Here is a 23,133-nt window from a genome sequence, read left to right as displayed (position 1 = left end):
TCAGTGAGGGTCACACCGCACAGAGTCAGACAGGTCAGTGAGACTCACACCGCACAGGGTCAGACAGGTCAGTGAGACTCACACCGCACAGGGTCAGACAGGTCAGTGAGACTCACACCGCACAGGGTCAGACAGGTCAGTGAGACTCACACCGCACAGGGTCAGACAGGTCAGTGAGACTCACACCGCACAGGGTCAGACAGGTCAGTGAGACTCACACCGCACAGGGTCAGACAGGTCAGTGAGACTCAAACCGCACAGGGTCAGACAGGTCAGTGAGACTCACACCGCACAGGGTCAGACAGGTCAGTGAGACTCACAGCCGCACAGGGTCAGACAGGTCAGTGAGGGTCACACCGCACAGGGTCAGACAGGTCAGTGCAGACTCACACCGCACAGGGTCAGACAGGTCAGTGAGGGACTCACACCGCACAGGGTCAGACAGGTCAGTGAGACTCACACCGCACAGGGTCAGACAGGTCAGTGAGACTCACACCGCACAGGGTCAGACAGGTCAGTGAGACTCACACCGCACAGGGTCAGACAGGTCAGTGAGACTCACACCGCACAGGGTCAGACAGGTCAGTGAGACTCACACCGCACAGGGTCAGACAGGTCAGTGAGACTCACACCGCACAGGGTCAGACAGGTCAGTGAGACTCACACCGCACAGGGTCAGACAGGTCAGTGAGGACTCACACCGCACAGGGTCAGACAGGTCAGTGAGACTCACACCGCACAGGGTCAGACAGGTCAGTGAGACTCACACCGCACAGGGTCAGACAGGTCAGTGAGACTCACACCGCACAGGGTCAGACAGGTCAGTGAGACTCACACCGCACAGGGTCAGACAGGTCAGTGAGACTCACACCGCACAGGGTCAGACAGGTCAGTGAGACTCACACCGCACAGGGTCAGACAGGTCAGTGAGGGTCACACCGCACAGGGTCAGACAGGTCAGTGAGTCTCACACCGCACAGGGTCAGACAGGTCAGTGAGACTCACACCGCACAGGGTCAGACAGGTCAGTGAGACGGCACACCGCACAGGGTCAGACAGGTCAGTGAGGGACTCACACCGCACAGGGTCAGACAGGTCAGTGAGACTCACACCGCACAGGGTCAGACAGGTCAGTGAGGGCTCACACCGCACAGGGTCAGACAGGTCAGTGAGACTCACACCGCACAGGGTCAGACAGGTCAGTGAGACTCACACCGCACAGGGTCAGACAGGTCAGTGAGACTCACACCGCACAGGGTCAGACAGGTCAGTGAGGGTCACACCGCACAGGGTCAGACAGGTCAGTGAGACTCACACCGCACAGGGTCAGACAGGTCAGTGAGACTCATACCGCACAGGGTCAGACAGGTCAGTGAGACTCACACCGCACAGGGTCAGACAGGTCAGTGAGACTCAACCGCACAGGGTCAGACAGGTCAGTGAGACTCACACCGCACAGGGGTCAGACAGGTCAGTGAGACTCACACCGCACAGGGTCAGACAGGTCAGTGAGACTCACACCGCACAGGGTCAGACAGGTCAGTGAGACTCACACCGCACAGGGTCAGACAGGTCAGTGAGACTCACACCGCACAGGGTCAGACAGGTCAGTGAGGGTCACACCGCACAGGGTCAGACAGGTCAGTGAGACTCACACCGCACAGGGTCAGACAGGTCAGTGAGACTCACACCGCACAGGGTCAGACAGGTCAGTGAGACTCACTACCGCACAGGGTCAGACAGGTCAGTGAGGGTCACACCGCACAGGGTCAGACAGGTCAGTGAGAGCTCACACCGCACAGGGTCAGACAGGTCAGTGAGGGTCACACCGCACAGGGTCAGACAGGTCAGTGAGACTCACACCGCACAGGGTCAGACAGGTCAGTGAGGGTCACACCGCACAGGGTCAGACAGGTCAGTGAGACTCACACCGCACAGGGTCAGACAGGTCATGAGACTCACACCGCACAGGGTCAGACAGGTCAGTGAGACTCACACCGCACAGGGTCAGACAGGTCAGTGAGGACTCACACCGCACAGGGTCAGACAGGTCAGTGAGACTCACACCGCACAGGGTCAGACAGGTCAGTGAGACTCACACCGCACAGGGTCAGACAGGTCAGTGAGACTCACACCGCACAGGGTCAGACAGGTCAGTGAGGACTCACACCGCACAGGGTCAGACAGGTCAGTGAGACTCACACCGCACAGGGTCAGACAGGTCAGTGAGACTCACACGCACAGGGTCAGACAGGTCAGTGAGACTCACACCGCACAGGGTCAGACAGGTCAGTGAGGGTCACACCGCACAGGGTCAGACAGGTCAGTGAGGACTCACACCGCACAGGGTCAGACAGGTCAGTGAGACTCACACCGCACAGGGTCAGACAGGTCAGTGAGACTCACACCGCACAGGGTCAGACAGGTCAGTGAGGACTCACACCGCACAGGGTCAGACAGGTCAGTGAGGGTCACACCGCACAGGGTCAGACAGGTCAGTGAGGGTCACACCGCACAGGGTCAGACAGGTCAGTGAGACTCACACCGCACAGGGTCAGACAGGTCAGTGAGGGTCACACCGCACAGGGTCAGACAGGTCAGTGAGGGTCACACACCGCACAGGGTCAGACAGGTCAGTGAGACTCACACCGCACAGGGTCAGACAGGTCAGTGAGGGTCACACCGCACAGGGTCAGACAGGTCAGTGAGACTCACACCGCACAGGGTCAGACAGGTCAGTGAGGGTCACACCGCACAGGGTCAGACAGGTCAGTGAGACTCACAACCGCACAGGGTCAGACAGGTCAGTGAGACTCACACCGCACAGGGTCAGACAGGTCAGTGAGGGTCACACCGCACAGAGTCAGACAGGTCAGTGAGACTCACACCGCACAGGGTCAGACAGGTCAGCGAGACTCACACCGCACAGAGTCAGACAGGTCAGTGAGAGTCACACCGCACAGGGTCAGACAGGTCAGTGAGAGTCACACCTGCACAGGGTCAGACAGGTCAGTGAGACTCACACCGCACAGGTTCAGACAGGTCAGTGAGACTCACACCGCACAGGGTCAGACAGGTCAGTGAGACTCACACCGCACAGGGTCAGACAGGTCAGTGAGGGTCACACCGTACAGGGTCAGACAGGTCAGTGAGACTCACACCGCACAGGGTCAGACAGGTCAGTGAGACTCACACCGCACAGGGTCAGACAGGTCAGTGAGGGTCACACCGCACAGGGTCAGACAGGTCAGTGAGACTCACACCGCACAGGGTCAGACAGGTCAGCGAGACTCACACCGCACAGAGTCAGACAGGTCAGTGAGAGTCACACCGCACAGGGTCAGACAGGTCAGCGAGACTCACACCGCACAGGGTCAGACAGGTCAGTGAGGGTCACACCGCACAGGGTCAGACAGGTCAGTGAGACTCACACCGCACAGGGTCAGACAGGTCAGTGAGACTCACACCGCACAGGGTCAGACAGGTCAGTGAGACTCACACCGCACAGGGTCAGACAGGTCAGTGAGGGTCACACCAGCACAGGGTCAGACAGGTCAGTGAGGGTCACACCGCACAGGGTCAGACAGGTCAGTGAGGGTCACACCGCACAGGGTCAGACAGGTCAGTGAGGGTCACACCCGCACAGGGTCAGACAGGTCAGTGAGGGTCACACCGCACAGGGTCAGACAGGTCAGTGAGACTCACACCGCACAGTGTCAGACAGGTCAGTGAGACTCACACCGCACAGGGTCAGACAGGTCAGTGAGACTCACACCGCACAGTGTCAGACAGGTCAGTGAGACTCACACCGCACAGTGTCAGACTGGTCAGTGAGACTCACACCGCACAGGGTCAGACAGGTCAGTGAGACTCACACCGCACAGGGTCAGACAGGTCAGTGAGACTCACACCGCACAGGGTCAGACAGGTCAGTGAGACTCACACCGCACAGGGTCAGACAGGTCAGTGAGGGTCACACCGCACAGGGTCAGACAGGTCAGTGAGACTCACACCGCACAGGTTCAGACAGGTCAGTGAGACTCACACCGCACAGGTTCAGACAGGTCAGTGAGACTCACACCGCACAGGGTCAGACAGGTCAGTGAGACTCACACCGCACAGGGTCAGACAGGTCAGTGAGACTCACACCACACAGGGTCAGACAGGTCAGTGAGACTCACACCGCACAGGGTCAGACAGGTCAGTGAGACTCACACCGCACAGGGTGAGACAGGTCAGTGAGACTCACACCGCACAGGGTCAGACAGGTCAGTGAGACTCACACCGCACAGGGTCAGACAGGTCAGTGAGGGTCACACCGCACAGGGTCAGACAGGTCAGTGAGACTCACACCGCACAGGGTCAGACAGGTCAGTGAGACTCACACCACACAGGGTCAGACAGGTCAGTGAGACTCACACCGCACAGGGTCAGACAGGTCAGTGAGACTCACACCGCACAGGGTCAGACAGGTCACTGAGACTCACACCGCACAGGGTCAGACAGGTCAGTGAGACTCACACCGCACAGGGTCAGACAGGTCAGTGAGACTCACACCGCACAGGGTCAGACAGGTCAGTGAGACTCACACCGCACAGGGTCAGACAGGTCAGTGAGACTCACACCGCACAGGGTCAGACAGGTCAGTGAGACTCACACCGCACAGAGTCAGACAGGTCAGTGAGGGTCACACTGCACAGGGTCAGACAGGTCAGTGAGACTCACACCGCACAGGGTCAGACAGGTCAGTGAGACTCACACCGCACAGAGTCAGACAGGTCAGTGAGACTCACACCGCACAGGGTCAGACAGGTCAGTGAGACTCACACCGCACAGGGTCAGACAGGTCAGTGAGACTCACACCGCACAGGGTCAGACAGGTCAGTGAGACTCACACCGCACAGGGTCAGACAGGTCAGTGAGACTCACACCGCACAGAGTCAGACAGGTCAGTGAGACTCACACCGCACAGGGTCAGACAGGTCAGTGAGGGTCACACCGCACAGGGTCAGACAGGTCAGTGAGAATCACACCGCACGTGGTCAGACAGGTCAGTGAGACTCACACCGCACAGGGTCAGACAGGTCAGTGAGACTCACACCGCACAGGGTCAGACAGGTCAGTGAGACTCACACCGCACAGGGTCAGACAGGTCAGTGAGGGTCACACCGCACAGTGTCAGACAGGTCAGTCAGACACACACCGCACAGGGTCAGACAGGTCAGTGAGGGTCACACCGCACAGTGTCAGACAGGTCAGTCAGACTCACACCGCACAGGGTCAGACAGGTCAGTGAGACTCACACCGCACAGGGTCAGACAGGTCAGTGAGGGTCACACCGCACAGTGTCAGACAGGTCAGTCAGACACACACCGCACAGGGTCAGACAGGTCAGTGAGGGTCACACCGCACAGGGTCAGACAGGTCAGTGAGACTCACACCGCACAGGGTCAGACAGGTCAGTGAGACTCACACCGCACAGGGTCAGACAGGTCAGTGAGACTCACACCGCACAGGGTCAGACAGATCAGTGAGACTCACACCGCACAGGGTCAGACAGGTCAGTGAGACTCACACCGCACAGGGTCAGACAGGTCAGTGAGACTCACACCGCACAGGGTCAGACAGGTCAGTGAGACTCACACCGCACAGGGTCAGACAGGTCAGTGAGGGTCACACCGCACAGGGTCAGACAGGTCAGTGAGACTCACACCGCACAGGGTCAGACAGGTCAGTGAGACTCACACCGCACAGGGTCAGACAGGTCAGTGAGACTCACACCGCACAGGGTCAGACAGGTCAGTGAGACTCACACCGCACAGGGTCAGACAGGTCAGTGAGACTCACACCGCACAGGGTCAGACAGGTCAGTGAGACTCAAACCGCACAGGGTCAGACAGGTCAGTGAGGGTCACACCGCACAGGGTCAGACAGGTCAGTGAGTCTCACACCGCACAGGGTCAGACAGGTCAGTGAGACTCACACCGCACAGGGTCAGACAGGTCAGTGAGAGTCACACCGCACAGGGTCAGACAGGTCAGTGAGGGTCACACCGCACAGGGTCAGACAGGTCAGTGAGACTCACACCGCACAGGGTCAGACAGGTCAGTGAGGGTCACACCGCACAGGGTCAGACAGGTCAGTGAGACTCACACCGCACAGGGTCAGACAGGTCAGTGAGACTCACACCGCACAGGGTCAGACAGGTCTGTGAGACTCACACCGCACAGGGTCAGACAGGTCAGTGAGGGTCACACCGCACAGGGTCAGACAGGTCAGTGAGACTCACACCGCACAGGGTCAGACAGGTCAGTGAGACTCATACCGCACAGGGTCAGACAGGTCAGTGAGACTCACACCGCACAGGGTCAGACAGGTCAGTGAGACTCATACCGCACAGGGTCAGACAGGTCAGTGAGACTCACACCGCACAGGGTCAGACAGGTCAGTGAGACTCACACCGCACAGGGTCAGACAGGTCAGTGAGACTCATACCGCACAGGGTCAGACAGGTCAGTGAGACTCACACCGCACAGGGTCAGACAGGTCAGTGAGACTCACACCGCACAGGGTCAGACAGGTCAGTGAGGGTCACACCGCACAGGGTCAGACAGGTCAGTGAGACTCACACCGCACAGGGTCAGACAGGTCAGTGAGACTCACACCGCACAGGGTCAGACAGGTCAGTGAGACTCATACCGCACAGGGTCAGACAGGTCAGTGAGGGTCACACCGCACAGGGTCAGACAGGTCAGTGAGAGTCACACCGCACAGGGTCAGACAGGTCAGTGAGGGTCACACCGCACAGGGTCAGACAGGTCAGTGAGACTCACACCGCACAGGGTCAGACAGGTCAGTGAGGGTCACACCGCACAGGGTCAGACAGGTCAGTGAGACTCACACCGCACAGGGTCAGACAGGTCAATGAGACTCACACCGCACAGGGTCAGACAGGTCAGTTAGACTCACACCGCACAGGGTCAGACAGGTCAGTGAGGGTCACACCGCACAGGGTCAGACAGGTCAGTGAGACTCACACCGCACAGGGTCAGACAGGTCAGTGAGACTCACACCGCACAGGGTCAGACAGGTCAGTGAGACTCACACCGCACAGGGTCAGACAGGTCAGTGAGACTCACACCGCACAGGGTCAGACAGGTCAGTGTGGGTCACACCGCACAGGGTCAGACAGGTCAGTGAGACTCACACCGCACAGGGTCAGACAGGTCAGTGAGACTCACACCGCACAGGGTCAGACAGGTCAGTGAGGGTCGCACCGCACAGGGTCAGACAGGTCAGTGAGGGTCACACCGCACAGGGTCAGACAGGTCAGTGAGGGTCGCACCGCACAGGGTCAGACAGGTCAGTGAGGCTCACACCGCACAGGGCCAGACAGTTCTGTGAGACTCACACCGCACAGGGTCAGACAGGTCAGTGAGGGTCACACCGCACAGGGTCAGACAGGTCAATGAGACTCACACCGCACAGGGTCAGACAGGTCAGTGAGACTCACACCGCACAGGGTCAGACAGGTCAGTGAGACACACACCGCACAGGGTCAGACAGGTCAGTGAGGGTCACACCGCACAGGGTCAGACAGGTCAGTGAGACTCACACCGCACAGGGTCAGACAGGTCAGTGAGACTCACACCGCACAGGGTCAGACAGGTCAGTGAGACTCACACCGCACAGGGTCAGACAGGTCAGTGAGGGTCACACCGCACAGGGTCAGACAGGTCAGTGAGACTCACACCGCACAGGGTCAGACAGGTCAGTGAGACTCACACCGCACAGGGTCAGACAGGTCAGTGAGTCTCACACCACACAGGGTCAGACAGGTCAGTGAGGGTCACACCGCACAGGGTCAGACAGGTCAGTGAGACTCACACCGCACAGGGTCAGACAGGTCAGTGAGACTCACACCGCACAGGGTCAGACAGGTCAGTGAGACTCACACCGCACAGGGTCAGACAGGTCAGTGAGGGTCACACCGCACAGGGTCAGACAGGTCAGTGAGACTCACACCGCACAGGGTCAGACAGGTCAGTGAGACTCATACCGCACAGGGTCAGACAGGTCAGTGAGGGTCACACCGCACAGGGTCAGACAGGTCAGTGAGACTCACGCCGCACAGGGTCAGACAGGTCAGTGAGGGTCACACCGCACAGGGTCAGACAGTTCAGTGAGGGCCAATCCGCAGAGGGTCAGACAGGTCAGTGAGACTCACACCGCACAGGGTCAGACAGGTCAGTGAGGGTCACACCGCACAGGGTCAGACAGGTCAGTGAGACTCACACCGCACAGGGTCAGACAGGTCAGTGAGACTCACACCGCACAGGGTCAGACAGGTCAGTGAGACTCACACCGCACAGGGTCAGACAGGTCAGTGAGACTCACACCGCACAGGGTCAGACAGGTCAGTGAGGGTCACACCGCACAGGGTCAGACAGGTCAGTGAGACTCACACCGCACAGGGTCAGACAGGTCAGTGAGACTCACACCGCACAGGGTCAGACAGGTCAGTGAGGGTCGCACCGCACAGGGTCAGACAGGTCAGTGAGGGTCACACCGCACAGGGTCAGACAGGTCAGTGAGGGTCACACCGCACAGGGTCAGACAGGTCAGTGAGGCTCACACCGCACAGGGCCAGACAGTTCTGTGAGACTCACACCGCACAGGGTCAGACAGGTCAGTGAGGGTCACACCGCACAGGGTCAGACAGGTCAATGAGACTCACACCGCACAGGGTCAGACAGGTCAGTGAGACTCACACCGCACAGGGTCAGACAGGTCAGTGAGACACACACCGCACAGGGTCAGACAGGTCAGTGAGGGTCACACCGCACAGGGTCAGACAGGTCAGTGAGACTCACACCGCACAGGGTCAGACAGGTCAGTGAGACTCACACCGCACAGGGTCAGACAGGTCAGTGAGAGTCACACCGCACAGGGTCAGACAGGTCAGTGAGAGTCACACCGCACAGGGTCAGACAGGTCAGTGAGACACACACCGCACAGGGTCAGACAGGTCAGTGAGGGTCACACCGCACAGGGTCAGACAGGTCAGTGAGACTCACACCGCACAGGGTCAGACAGGTCAGTGAGACTCACACCGCACAGGGCCAGACAGGTCAGTGAGACTCACACCGCACAGGGTCAGACAGGTCAGTGAGGGCCAATCCGCAGAGGGTCAGACAGGTCAGTGAGACTCACACCGCACAGTGTCAGACAGGTCAGTGAGACTCACACCGCACAGGGTCAGACAGGTCAGTGAGTCTCACACCACACAGGGCCAGACAGTTCAGTGAGGGCCAATCCGCAGAGGGTCAGACAGGTCAGTGAGACTCACACCGCACAGGGTCAGACAGGTCAGTGAGGGTCACACCGCACAGGGTCAGACAGGTCAGTGAGACTCACACTGCACAGGGTCAGATAGGTCAGTGAGGGTCACGGAGAGTGCGGGGCCATTGAGATATTCTGGTGTGAGGAAGGCGAGGAGATGTTCTTTTGGGAAGCAAAGTTGTGTGAGAGGTGTGGTGGGAGCTCCATGAGATATTCGGTGTTGGGAAATGTCAGGAAAATGTCTATTGGGACTTTCCTTAATTCAGTGGGTCGTATTGAGCCAATGATACTCAGCATGGTCTACAGTAGGAACTGTCTGATGGGAACAATGTCCTCGCCATCTTCATCTGATGTCTTTTCTTCTCACTTTCTTTCTCTCTCTCTCTCTGTTTCTCCCTCCCGGCATCCATTTTCCTCTCCAGATGTTGATGAGTGCCGCACTCCCATACAGCTATGCAGCCAGCGATGTGTCAACACCCTGGGCAGCTACAGATGCATTTGCATCCCAGGGTACGTACTGATGGACGACGGGAGATCCTGCCAGAAATCCTTGATGGCCACATCACCACCGGTCACATCTGCACTGCCCCACCCACCAGGTAAGTACGGTCAAACACGGGGCAAAGTCCAAACTCACTTAGAAGTCAGAATTTGGAAAACAGGTGGAAAACTGTGTTCAATTCTGGGCACCGCACTTTAGGAAGGATGTCAAGGCCTTGGAGAGGGTGCAGGAGAGTTTGACTAGATCGGTACCAGGGAATGAGGGACTTCAGTGATGTGGAGAGAAACAGAGAAACATAGAAGATAGGAGCAGGAGTAGGCCATTCGGCCCCTCAAGCCTGTTCTGCCATTCAATGAGATCATGGCTGATCATCCAAATTCAGTACCCTGTCCCTGCCTTCTCCCCATATCCCTTGATCCCTTTAGCCTTAAGAAATATATCCAACTCCTTCTTGAATATATTTAATGAATTGGCCTCCACCGCCCTCTGTGGTAGAGAATTCCACAGGTTCACCACTCTCTGGGTGAAGAAATTCCTCCTTATCTCAGTCCTAAATGGCTTACCCCTTATCTTTAGACTGTGACCCCTGGTTCTGGACTCCCCGACCATCGGGAACATCCTTCCTGCATCTAGTCTGTCTAGTCCTGTTAGAATTTTATAAGTTTCAATGAGATCCCCTCTCATTCTTCTAAACTCCAGCGAGTATAAGCCCAATCGACCCAATCTCTCCTCATACATCATTCCTGCCATCCCAGGTATCAGCCTGGTGAATCTTCGCTGAACTCCTTCCATGGCAAGAACATCCTTCCTCAGATAAGGCGACCAAAACTGCACATAACTCAAGATGTGGACTCACCAAGGCCCTGTACAACTGCAGCAAGACATCCTTGCTCCTGTACTCGAACCCTCTCGCTATGAAGGCCAACATACCATTTGCCTTCTTAACTGCCTGCTGCACCTGCATGCTTACCTTCAGCGACTGGTGCACAAGGACGCCCAGGTCTCGTTGCACTTCCCCTTCTCCCAATCTATTGCCGTTCAGATAATAATCTGCCTTCCTGTTTTTGCCACCGAAGTGGATAACCTCGCACTTATCCACATTGGGCAGATGCATGGCAAATGCCGTATAATCACCCAACCTGTCCAAATCATACTGGAGTTTCTCGGCATCCTCCTCAGAGCACACACGCCCATCCAGCTTTGTAAACTTGGAGATATTACATCTAGTTCCCTCGTCTAGATCATTTATATATATTGTGAATAGCTGGGGTCCTAGCACCGAACCCTGCGGTACTCCACTAGTCACTGCCTGCCACTTGGAAAAAGACCCGTTTATTCCAACTCTTTGCTTCCTGTCTGCCAATCCGTTTTCTATCCAAGGCAGTACCTTAGCCCCCAATCCCATGTGCTTTAACATTACACGCTAATCTCTTATGCGGGACCTTATCGAAAGCCTTCTGAAAGTCCAAATACACCACATCCACTGGTTCTCCCTTATCTATTCTACCAGTTACATCCTCAAAAAATTCCAGTAGATTAGTCAAGCACGATTTACCTTTTGTAAATGCATGTTGACTTTGTCCGATCCTGTCACTGTTTTCCAAGTGCTCTGCTATTACATCTTTTATAATGGACTCCAGAGAGACTGGAGAAGCTGGGATTGTTCTCCTTCGAGCAGAGAAGGTTAAGGGGAGATTTGATAGAGGTGTTCAAAATCATGAGGGGTTTTGATAGAGTAAATAAGGAGAAACTGTTTCCAGTGGCAGAAGAGTGGGTACCCAGAGGACACAGACTTAAGGTGACTGGCAAAAGAACCAGAGGCGACGTGAGGAAACAATTTTTTTACACAGCGAGTTGTTCTGATCTGGAATGCGCTGCCTGAAAGGGCGGTGGAAGCAGATTCAATAGTAACTTTCAAAAGAGAATTGGATAAATACTTGAAAAGGAAAATTTTTCACGGCTATGGGGACAGAGCAAGGTGGAGTGGGACTAATTGGATAGCTCTACCAACGAGCTGGCACAGGTCCGATGGGCCGAATGGCCTCCTTCTGTGCTGTATCATTCTTTGATTCTCAGGCCTTGCCAGCGACACCCACATCCCAGGAATGAGTGAAACAAGCCACCATCCACCATTATGCCGGTGAAGAGGTCGAATAGACACTGATGTGCCGAGGATTCGAGGTGCCATGTTACATCTACACAGCGTTAATCGGCGCCCCACCCACTTACCCCGCTTTCCATCCCCCGTGTGCTCCGGCAGCTCCGGAGATCGCTATCCGGCTCGGAGACACGATCCTACCTACAGGGAGTCGGCATTTCAATATGACGTGGGGAAGCACCTTGCCCAGTTTAGTAATCTGCCCTCGGCAGCACTGTCAAGCTAGGGAACCCGCGCTGTGGAGCCCAGAATGCTATCACAAGGTTAGCTGTGGGATCATTACCTCCATCCCAACTGGGATCAGAAGCGAGGGATCAAAACCGCATTCCCAAACACTGTAGGCGGGCGTGACAGAAAGCACATCGATCTCCGAGATGAGTACCCTGCGCCTGGCCAATTAGAGTTGAGTTTGTGGTCTGTCCTCTGGGAATCAGAGACCCAGGAGGTGTCCGGATTGTTTGACCCTCTGTTGGTAAATCTTGGTCGCCTTATCTGAGGAAGGACGTCCTTGCCATGGAAGGAGTGCAGCGAAGATTCACCAGGCTGATACCTGGGATGGCAGGAATGACGTATGAGGAGAGATTGGGTCGATTGGGCTTGTACTCGCTGGAGTTTAGAAGATTGAGAGGGGATCTCATTGAAACCTATAAAATTCTGTCAGGCCTGGACAGACTAGATGCAGGAAGGATGTTTCCGATGGCCGGGGAGTCCAGAACCAGGGGTCACAGTCTAAGGATAAGGGGTAAGCCATTTAGGACTGAAATGAGGAGGAATTTCTTCACCCAGAGAGTGGTGAACGTGTGGAATTCTGTACCACAGAAGGCAGTAGAGGCCAATTCATTAAATATATTCAAGAAGGAGTTAGATATATTTCTTAAGGCTAAAGGGATCAAGGGATATGGGGAGAAAGCAGGGACAGGGTACTGAATTTGGATAATCAGCCATGATCGCATTGAATGGCGGAGCAGGCTCGAGGGGCCGAATGGCCTACTCCTGCTCCTATCTTCTATGTTTCTATGTTTCCCCCCCCCCCCCACCCCTCCCCGCCTCTCTTTGTTTCCTGACCGGTTCACTCTTGAACATGAGCCCAGATCCCGTGGTGAGGGGCTGGACGGACTTCATTTTATTCGACGTGCCTTCGGGAACTTTCTCTGGGCGTCGAGCGGCCGCTGAATGTGGAGCGGGATCGGGATCGAGATCGGGAGTACCGTACGTCAGTGGCTGTTCGTTATTACTCCTGGTCCGCGCTGTGACACTGGATCCACGTACCGGGAGTGATAATGTACAACGGCAGACACCAGCAACACCTTGGGACCGGGTGCAAGCGAAGAATCACCCTCTCAACCCTGTCAAGCCCTCTATGTTTCAATGAGATCACCTCTCATTCTTCTAAACTACAGAGAGTATAGGCCCATTCTACACAATCTCTCCTCATAGGACAACCCTCTCATCCCGGGAATCACTGTAGTGAACCTTCGTTGTACTGCCTCTAAGTTAAGTATGTCCTTCCATTATTTTTTAAAATTAGTTTTTATGGGATGTGGGCGTTGCTGGCGAGGCCAGCATTTATTGCCCATCCCTAATTGCCCTTGAGAAGGTGGTGGTGAGCCGCCTTCTTGAACCGCTGCAGTCCGTGTGGTGAAGGTGCTTCCCACAGTTGCTGTTAGGGAGGGAGTTCCAGGATTTTGACCCAGCGACACTGATGGATCAGCCGATATACTTCCAAGTCAGGATGGTGTGTGACTTGGAGGTGGAACTTGGAGGTGGTGGTGTTCCCATGCGCCTGCTGCCCTTGTCCTTCTAGGTGGAAGAGGTCGCGGGTTTGGGAGGTGCTGCCGAAGAAGCCTTGGCGAGTTGCTGCAGTGCATCTTGTAGATGGTACACACTGCAGCCACGGTGCGCCGGTGGTGGAGGGAGTGAATGTTTAAGGTGGTGGATGGGGAGCCAATCAAGCGGGCTGCTTTGTCCTGGATGGTGTCGAGCTTCTTGAGTGTTGTTGGAGCTGCACTCATCCAGGCAAGTGGAGAGTATTCCATCACACTCCTGACTTGTGCCTTGTAGATGGTGGAAAGGCTTTGGGGAGTCAGGGGGTGAGACACTCGCCGCAGAATACCCAGCCTCTGACCTGCTCTTGTTGCCACAGTATTTATGTGGCTGGTCCAGTTAAGTTTCTGGTAAGGAGATCAAAACTGTGCCCAGTACTCCAGGTGTGGTCTCACCAAGGCCCTGTACAATTGTAGCAAGACTTCCTCACTCTTGTACTCCGATCCCCTTGCAATAAAAGCTAACACGCCATTTGCTTTCCTACTTGCTTGCTGTACCTGTATGCCGGCTTTCTGTGTTTCCTGGAGGAGGACACCTAAATTAATACGTTAAAGGCGCTATATAAATGCAACTTGTTGCTCCTGCTATGAGGAAATACAGATACAGAGAAAGACTTGAAAAATGAGTGATGTTTAAGGACTAATGACCAGGAACAGTAGCACAGTGGTAATGTCACTGGGCTAGTAATCCAGTAGGTCCTGGACTAATGATCCAGCGACATGAGTTCAAATCCCACCATGGCAGCTAGGGAACTTAATTTTCAATTAATTAAATAAACCTGGAATGCTGGCATAGTGGCATAGTGGTTAGCACTGTTGCCTCACAGCGCCAGGGGCCCGGGTTCGAATCCGGCCTCGGGTGACTGTCTGTGTGGAGTTTGCACATTCTCCCCGTGTTTGCGTGGGTTTTCTCCGGGTGCTCCGGTTTCCTCCCACAGTCCAAAGATGTGCGGGTTAGGTTGATTGGCCATGATAAATTGACCCTTAGTGTTAGGGGGGATTAAATATGTGGGGTTACAGGGATCGGGTGGGATATGTGTTGGTGTAGGGGTTACAGGGATCGGGTGGGATATGTGTCGGTGCAGGCTCGATGGGCCGAAATGGCCTCTATCTGCACTGTGGGGTTTCTGTGATTTCTGTGAAAGCTAGTCTTCTTCTTAGGCAGTCCCTCGGAACCGAGGATGACTTGCTTCCACATAAAGAATGAGTTCTCAGGTGACTGATGAGTCCAATGCGGGACCTGCAGTCTCTGTCACATGTGGGGCAGATGGTGGTTCAAGGGGCGGGAGGGTGGGGTTCTTGGGTTGACGTGCGCTGCCTGCGCTTGGCTTCCGCTTGCTCCCGGCGAAGAGACTCGAGGTGTTCGGCGCCACTTCTCCTCCACTTTGTGCGGTCTTCGGCCAGGGATTCCCAGGTGTCGATGGGGATGTTACACTTTCCTCTGCCCACCTGGGGCTCTCTTGCCGTGCCGGAGCTCCGAGTAGAGCGCTTGTTTTGGGAGTCTCGTATCGGGCATGCGGACAAAGCTAGTATCAGTAATGGTGAGCAAAGAAACTACCAAATTGTTGTTAAAAACCCATCTGGTTCACGAATGGGAAGGAAATCTGCCGTCCTTATCTGGTCTGGCCTATATGTGACTACAGACCCACAGCAATGCGGTTGCTTCTTAACTGCCCTCTGAAATGGCCTAGCAAGTAACTCAGTTGGATAAGGCGGATCCCATTCTCAAGGGCAATTAGGAACGGGCAATAAATGCTGGCCTAGCCAGCGACGCCCACATCCCAGGAATGAATACAAAGAACAGGAGTGGCCCCTTGAGTATGCTCCGCCATTCGATAAGATCATAGAAACATAGAAGATAGGAGCAGGAGTAGGCCATTCGGCCCCTCGAACCTGCTCCGCCATTCAATGAGATCATGGCTGATCATCCAAACTCAGTACCCTGTCCCTGCCTTCACCCTATATCCCTTGATCCCTTTAGCCTTAAGAAATATATCCAACTCCTTCTTGAATATATTTAATGAATTGGCCTCCACTGCCTTCTGTGGTAGAGAATTCCACAGTTTCACCAAGAAATTCCTCCTCATTTCTGCCCTAAATGGCTTACCCCTTATCCTTAGACTGTGACCCCTGGTTCTGGACTCCCCGACCATCAGGAACATCCTTCCTGCATCCAGTCTGTCCAGTCCTGTTAGAATTTTATAAGTTTCAATGAGATCCCCTCTCATTCTTCTAAACTCCAGCGAATATAAGCCTAATCGACCCAATCTCTCCTCATACGTCATTCCTGCCATCCCAGGTATCAGCCTGGTGAATCTTCGCTGCACTCCCTCCATGGCAAGAACATCCTTCCTCAGATAAGGCGACCAAAACTGCACACAATACTCAAGGTGCGGTCTCACCAAGGCCCTGTACAGCTGCAGCAAGACATCCTTGTTCATGGTTGACCACCTACCTCAACTCCACTTTCCCGCCCGATCCTATATCCCTTGATTCCCTCAGTGAAGAACTTCCTCATCCCTAAATGGCCGACCTCTTTTCATTAGAACAGAGGGGATTAGGGGATTTGGTAGCGATGTTTAAAATTGTGATAGAATGGGACAGGTTAGAGAGAAACAGATTCTTTCCAGTGATTGAGGAGTCTAGAATGAGGGGAACAGATATAAGATTAAATGTAAGAGATTTGGAACAGAGAGCAGGAGAAACGCTTTTCCCACAGAGGGTGTGAGGATGTGGAATGCAGTGTTTGCAGCAGAAACCAGGTCAACATTGAAAGAACTGCATTTATATAGCGCCTTTCACATCCTCAGGACGTTCCAAAGCCCTTCACAGTCAATGAAGTACTTTTGAAGGATAGACACGGTTGCAATGTAGGAAATGCAGCAGCCAAGTTGCGCACAGCAAGCTCCCACAAAGAGCAACATGATAATGACCAGATAACCTGTTTTTGATGATGTTGGTTGAGGGATAAATATCGGCCAGGACACCGGGGAGAACGCCTCTGCTCTTCTTCGAAATAGTGCCATGGGATCGTTTATGTCCACCTGACAGAGCAGATGGGGCCTCGGTTTAACATCTCATCTGAAAAACGGCCCCTCCGACAGTGCAGCGCTCCCTCAGTACTGACCCTCCGACAGTGCAGCGCTCCCTCAGTACTGACCCTCTGACAGTACGGCACTCCCTCAGTACTGCCCATCCAACAGTGCGGCGCTCCCTCAGTACTGCCCCTCCGACAGTGCAGCGCTCCCTCAGTACTGACCCTCCGACAGTGCAGCGCTCCCTCAGTACTGACCCTCCGACAGTGCGGCACTCCCTCAGTACTGCCCATCCAACAGTGCGGCACTCGCTCAGTACTGCCCCTCCAACAGTGCGGCGCTCCCTCAGTACTGCCCCTCCGACAGTGCAGCACTCCCTCAGTACTGACCCTCCGACAGTGCGGCGCTCCCTCAGTACTGACCCTCCGACAGTGCAGCGCTCCCTCAGTACTGCCCCTCTGACAGTGCAGCGCTCCCTCAGTACTGCCCCTCCGACAGTGCGGTGCTCCCTCGGTACTGACCCTCCTACAGTGCGGCGCTCCCTCAGTACTGACCCTCAGACAGTGCGGCGCTCCCTCAGTACTGCCCCTCCGACAGTGCAGCGCTCCCTCAGTACTGCCCCTCCGACAGTGCGCCGCTCCCTCAGTACTGCCCCTCCGACAGTGCAGCGCTTACTCAGTACTGCCCCTCCGACAGTGCAGCCCTCCCTCAGCACTGCCCCTCCGACAGTGCGGCGCTGCCTCAGTACTGCCACTCTGACAGTGCAGCGCTCCCTCAGTGCTGCCCCTCCGACAGTGCAGCGCTCCCTCAGTGCTGCCCCTCCGACAGTACGGCGCTCCCTCAGTATTGCCCCTCCAACAGTGTGGCGCTCCCTCAGTACTTTCCCTCCGACAGTGTGGCGCTCCCTCAGTACTGCCCGTCCGACAGTGCAGTGCTCCCTCAGTACTGCCCCTCCGACAGTGCAGCGGTCCCTCTGCGCTGCCCCTTCGATAGTGCAGCGCTCCCTCAGTGCCGCCCCTCCGACAGTGCGGTGCTCCCTCAGTACTGCCCCTCCGACAGTGCAGCGCTCCCTCAGTACTGCCCCTCCGACAGTGCAGCGCTCCCTCAGTATTTTCCCTCCGACAGTGCAGCACTCCCTCAGTACTGCCCCTCCGACAGTGCAGCGCTCCCTCAGTACTGCCCCTCCGACAGTGCAGCGCTCTCTCAGTGCTGCCCCTCCGACAGTGCAGCGCTCCCTCAGTGCTGCCCCTCCGACAGTGCAGCGCTCCCTCAGTACTGCCCCTCCGACAGTGCAGCACTCCCTCAGTACTGCACTGGAGTGTCAGCCTAGACTCAGAGGTGAGAGTGCTACCCACTGTGCCACAACATTTAAGAAGAGATTAGATAGGTGGCTAGTGGCAAGGGGATTTGGGAAAAGGGCGGGAACATGGGATTAGGATCTTGCTCATATGAGTACAGACCACAACAGCGAGTGACTGTTTCCCCCTGTTTGTACAAACAGTTAGACCAGTGTTGTAGGAAAGTGATGCACGGTGATGTGACGGGAGGGGCCTCAGTCACTTCCGCCGGTGTTTGTCATCTCCCTCTAATCCTCTGTTAGCCACTCGCAGTCTCCCCATATCCCGAATGACAGCCTCCACATTCCATTTTTTCTTTCAGATACCAGGGATCCGGTGTCCCACGGAATCGGCAATGAAGTGCAGGAGTTACGCAGCAGGCTGGAAGTACTGGAGCAGGTGTGTTTATATTTATCTACATGGTCTTGTGCCCCCTTAGGCTACCCAGCGTATCGGACACTGAGGTGATGAGGAACTGAGGAAGGGAGCGTCTAACCCCTCACGTATTGCGCAGTACACATCCTGGGCAGCCCCTATATGCAAATCCGTGAAGATACATTCTGTATAAGATTGGCACCCCATTCACCACCTTAAACATTCACTCCCTCCACCACCGGCGCACCGTGGCTGCAGTGTGTACCATCTTCAATTCAATTCAATTCAATTCAAATCGCTTTATTGGCATGACAAGGTACATCTTATGTTGCCAAAGCATCGAAAAAACATTTATGGTTGAACACATAAACGCAGATCTATCCATACAGTGTATAAACAGATATATCCCTGAGTGTATAAATATACATTCATATAATTTGTATATACTCTATTCTTATATTTAGTGGTTGTCCCTCTGTTTATGGCAAGCTGTAACATAGTGTGCCGCTAAGGTTACGCAATTTCTCTGTTCCCCTAGTAGGTATGGGAGTTTTTGGTCGTCATTCAAATTTTTGAATTCAGGGCATATTTTTGTGAATTTTGGGTAGAAATTCCCCCTTATGCCCTGATAGTTTCCACAAGCTGTGAGGAAGTGCATCTCTGTCTCCACCACTCCCTGACTGCAGTGAGAGCATATCCTGTCCTCTCTTGGCAGCCAGGTCTGCCTGTGTCTGCCTTTTTCGATGGCCAGGCTATGCATCTACAAGACTCACTGCAGCATCTCTCCAAGGCTTCTTCGGCAGCACCTCCCAAACCCGCGTGCTCTACCGTCTAGAAGGACAAGGGCAGCAGGCGCATGGGAACACCACCACCTCCAAGTTCCCCTCTAAGTCACACACCATTCAAACTTGGAAATATATCGGCCGATCCTTCATCGTCACTGGGTCAAAATCCTGGAACTCCCTCCCTAACAGCACTGTGGGAGCACCTTCACCACACGGACTGCAGCGGTTCGAGAAGGCGGCTCACCACCACCTTCTCGAGGGCAGTTAGGGATGAGCAATAAATGCTGGACTTGCCAGTGACGCCCACATCCCATGAATGAATTTTTTAAAATTCAGAGCGCATTTAAAGTGAAGCAGCTGGGGCGGGGACAGCAGGTTCCCTTCCCTGTGGGACGTTACTGAACCCGTCGGGTTTTTGACGGCCGTCTTTCAGATTTATTGTATTCGGATCTCAGGATCTCTGGGTTTTCAGCCCAGCGCCAGGTGCACTGTGCTACCGGACCCGGACACAGTTAACATTCAGTGCTTTCCGCAGCCTGCCTGTTTATTAGCTGCAGGTACCTCAACATAAGGTGGTTCAGTCCGTACCTGTCCCCAGAGTGGAGCTCCAGCACTGACGATAAGGTGGCTCAGTTTGTTCCTGTCCCCAGAGTGGAGCTCCAGCACTGACGATAAGGTGGCTCAGCCCCTGCCTGTCCCCAGAGTGGAGCTCCAGCGCTGACGATAAGGTGGCTCAGTCTGTTCCTGTCCCCAGAGTGGAGCTCCAGCACTGACGATAAGGTGGCTCAGCCCCTGCCTGTCCCCAGAGTGGAGCTCCAGCACTGACGATAAGGTGGCTCAGTCTGTTCCTGTCCCCAGAGTGGAGCTCCAGCACTGACGATAAGGTGGCTCAGTCTGTTCCTGTCCCCAGAGTGGAGCTCCAGCGGTGACGATAAGGTGGTTCAGTCCCTGCCTGTCCCCAGAGTGGAGCTCCAGCACTGACGATAAGGTGGCTCAGTCTGTTCCTGTCCCCAGAGTGGAGCTCCAGTGGTGACGATAAGGTGGTTCAGTCCCTGCCTGTCCCCAGAGTGGAGCTCCAGCGGTGACGATAAGTTGGCTCAGTCTGTTCCTGTCTCCAGAGTGGAGCTCCAGCGCTGACGATAAGGTGGCTCAGCCCCTGCCTGTCCCCAGAGTGGAGCTCCAGCGCTGACGATAAAGTGGCTCAGTCCCTGCCTGTCCCCAGAGTGGAGCTCCAGCGCTGACGATAAGGTGGCTCAGTCCGTTCCTGTCCCCAGAGTGGAGCTCCAGCGGTGAGGATAAGGTGGCTCAGTCCGTTCCTGTCCCCAGAGTGGAGCTCCAGCGCTGACGATAAGGCGGCTCAGTCTGTTCCTGTCCCCAGAGCGGAGCTCCAGCGGTGACGATAAAGTGGTTCAGTCCCTGCCTGTCCCCAGAGTGGAGCTCCAGCGGTGACGATAAAGTGGTTCAGTCCCTGCCTGTCCCCAGAGTGGAGCTCCAGCGGTGACGATAAAGTGGCTCAGTCCCTGCCTGTCCCCAGAGTGGAGCTCCAGCGGTGAGGATAAAGTGGTTCAGTCCCTGCCTGTCCCCAGAGTGGAGCTCCAGCGGTGAGGATACGGTGGTTCAGTCCCTGCCTGTCCCCAGAGCGGAGCTCCAGCGGTGAGGATAAAGTGGTTCAGTCCCTGCCTGTCCCCAGAGTGGAGCTCCAGCGGTGAGGATACGGTGGTTCAGTCCCTGCCTGTCCCCAGAGCGGAGCTCCAGCGGTGACGATAAGGTGGTTCAGTCCCTGCCTGTCCCCAGAGCGGAGCTCCAGCGGTGAGGATACGGTGGTTCAGTCCCTGCCTGGCCCCAGAGCGGAGCTCCAGCGGTGACGATAAGGTGGTTCAGTCCCTGCCTGTCCCCAGAGTGGAGCTCCAGCACTGATGATAAGGTGGCTCAGTCTGTTCCTGTCCCCAGAGTGGAGCTCCAGCGGTGAGGATAAGGTGGCTCAGTCCCTGCCTGTCCCCAGAGTGGAGCTCCAGCGGTGACGATAAGGTGGTTCAGTCCCTGCCTGTCCCCAGAGTGGAGCTCCAGCGGTGACGATAAGGTGGTTCAGTCCGTACCTGTCCCCAGAGTGGAGCTCCAGCAGTGACGATAAGGTGGTTCAGTCCGTACCTGTCCCCAGAGTGGAGCTCCAGCGGTGACGATAAGGTGGTTCAGTCCGTACCTGTCCCCAGAGTGGAGCTCCAGCGGTGACGATAAAGTGGTTCAGTCCCTGCCTGTCCCCAGAGTGGAGCTCCAGCGCTGACATCTGGCTTTTACTGTGTTCTCTTACAGAAGATGGAGTGGACCCTGAGCACATTTGAAAACCTGATCCTGACCACGTCAGACCAGATGCACCTGGACGATCCCATGAGTTTGGAAAACACCAGGAATTTAATCACCCAGTTTCAGCAGCTGGATCGCATCGACTCCCTGAGTGAACAGATCGCCTTCCTGGAGGAGAGACTCGATTCCTGTAAGTGACTCTCACAAAAGCGTGACTGTGCATGTATGTGTGTGCACATACACGTGTGTGTGCAGGTGTGTCTGTGTATGTATGTGTGTGCAAGTACACGTGTGTGCAGGCGTGTCTGTATGTATGTGTGTGCACATACACATGTGTGTGCGTGTGTGCAGTCATGTCTGTGCATGTATGGGTGCACATGCATGGTTCATGATTCAGATTTACAATGGATTGTGTGTTTACGTCTATCTGTCTTTGTCTATGTGTCTATGTCTGTTTGTGTCTGTGTGTTTGTGTTTGTATGTCTGTGTGTCAATGTCTGTGTGTCTGTGCATTTGGAAGACAGATTGAGCTTCATGCAGCTTGCAACTGTTTGGAGTAATCTCTCTATCCAGTGTCAGCTCATTGGAACAACCTCTCTCACCACTGACAGATCGCTTCTGTCATCTCAACCTCACCTGCCATCCATTCCATCAGCATTGCTGCCCTTGAAAAAATCTCACTTTGGTCCTCAGCAACCCAATACGATCAGCCCCAACACCAGCATCACCGGGCACACCAGCAGCACCAACAACAACACCGACCTTCTCCGCAATCATCTGTTGCTGCACTGGACACAAAGCATCATCACCCGTCCACATTGCTGCCCGGGATGCCAGCGATGAACTCGCCATGGCCAGATTTAATTCACTTGATGCTGTACACCCTGGCTGCCACATGATGCACCAGGTTAGAAACATAGAAACATAGAAGATAGGAGCAGGAGTAGGCCATTCGGCCCCTCGAGCCTGCTCCGCCATTGAATGAGATCATGGCTGATCATCCAATTTCAGTACCCTGTCCCTGCCTTCTCCCCATATCCCTTGATCCCTTTAGCCTTAAGAAATATATCCAACTCCTTCTTGAATATATTTAATGAATTGGCCTCCACTGCCTTCTGTGGTAGAGAATTCCACAGCTTCACCACTCTCTGGGTGAAGAAATTCCTCCTCATCTCTGTCCTAAATGGCTTACCCCTTATCCTTAGACTGTGACCCCTGGTTCTGGACTCCCCGGCCATCGGGAACATCCTTCCTGCATCCAGTCTGTCCAGTCCTGTTAGAATTTTATAAGTTTCAATCAGATCCCCTCTCATTCTTCTAAACTCCAGCGAGTATAAGCCCAATCAACCCAATCTCTCCTCATACGTAATTCCTGCCATCCCAGGTATCAGTCTGGTGAATCTTCGCTGCACTCCCTCCATGGCAAGAACATCCTTCCTCAGATAAGGCGACCAAAACTGCACACAATACTCAAG

The 23,133-nt window shown here is 55.0% G+C and overlaps 1 protein-coding gene across 1 annotated transcript in view; it reads left to right on the top strand.

The window, feature by feature from the left end:
- Window positions 1-23,133, top strand: part of LOC147096498 (epidermal growth factor-like protein 8) — a 76,867-nt gene that overhangs the window by 36,574 nt on the left and 17,160 nt on the right. The window contains exons 5-7 of the mRNA XM_085975299.1: window positions 9,765-9,941; window positions 18,520-18,596; window positions 21,668-21,848. Of these exons, the coding sequence (XP_085831425.1) occupies window positions 9,765-9,941; window positions 18,520-18,596; window positions 21,668-21,848 (435 nt within the window). The remainder of the gene's footprint in view (window positions 1-9,764; window positions 9,942-18,519; window positions 18,597-21,667; window positions 21,849-23,133) is intronic.

This window comes from Somniosus microcephalus, unplaced genomic scaffold (genome assembly GCF_052327205.1).
Source record: "Somniosus microcephalus isolate GS21.2 unplaced genomic scaffold, FLI_Smic_1.0 unresolved_chr1, whole genome shotgun sequence".
NCBI lineage: Eukaryota > Metazoa > Chordata > Chondrichthyes > Squaliformes > Somniosidae > Somniosus > Somniosus microcephalus.
Note: the sequence above shows the minus strand (reverse complement) of the source record. Positions and strands in the feature narration are given on the sequence as shown.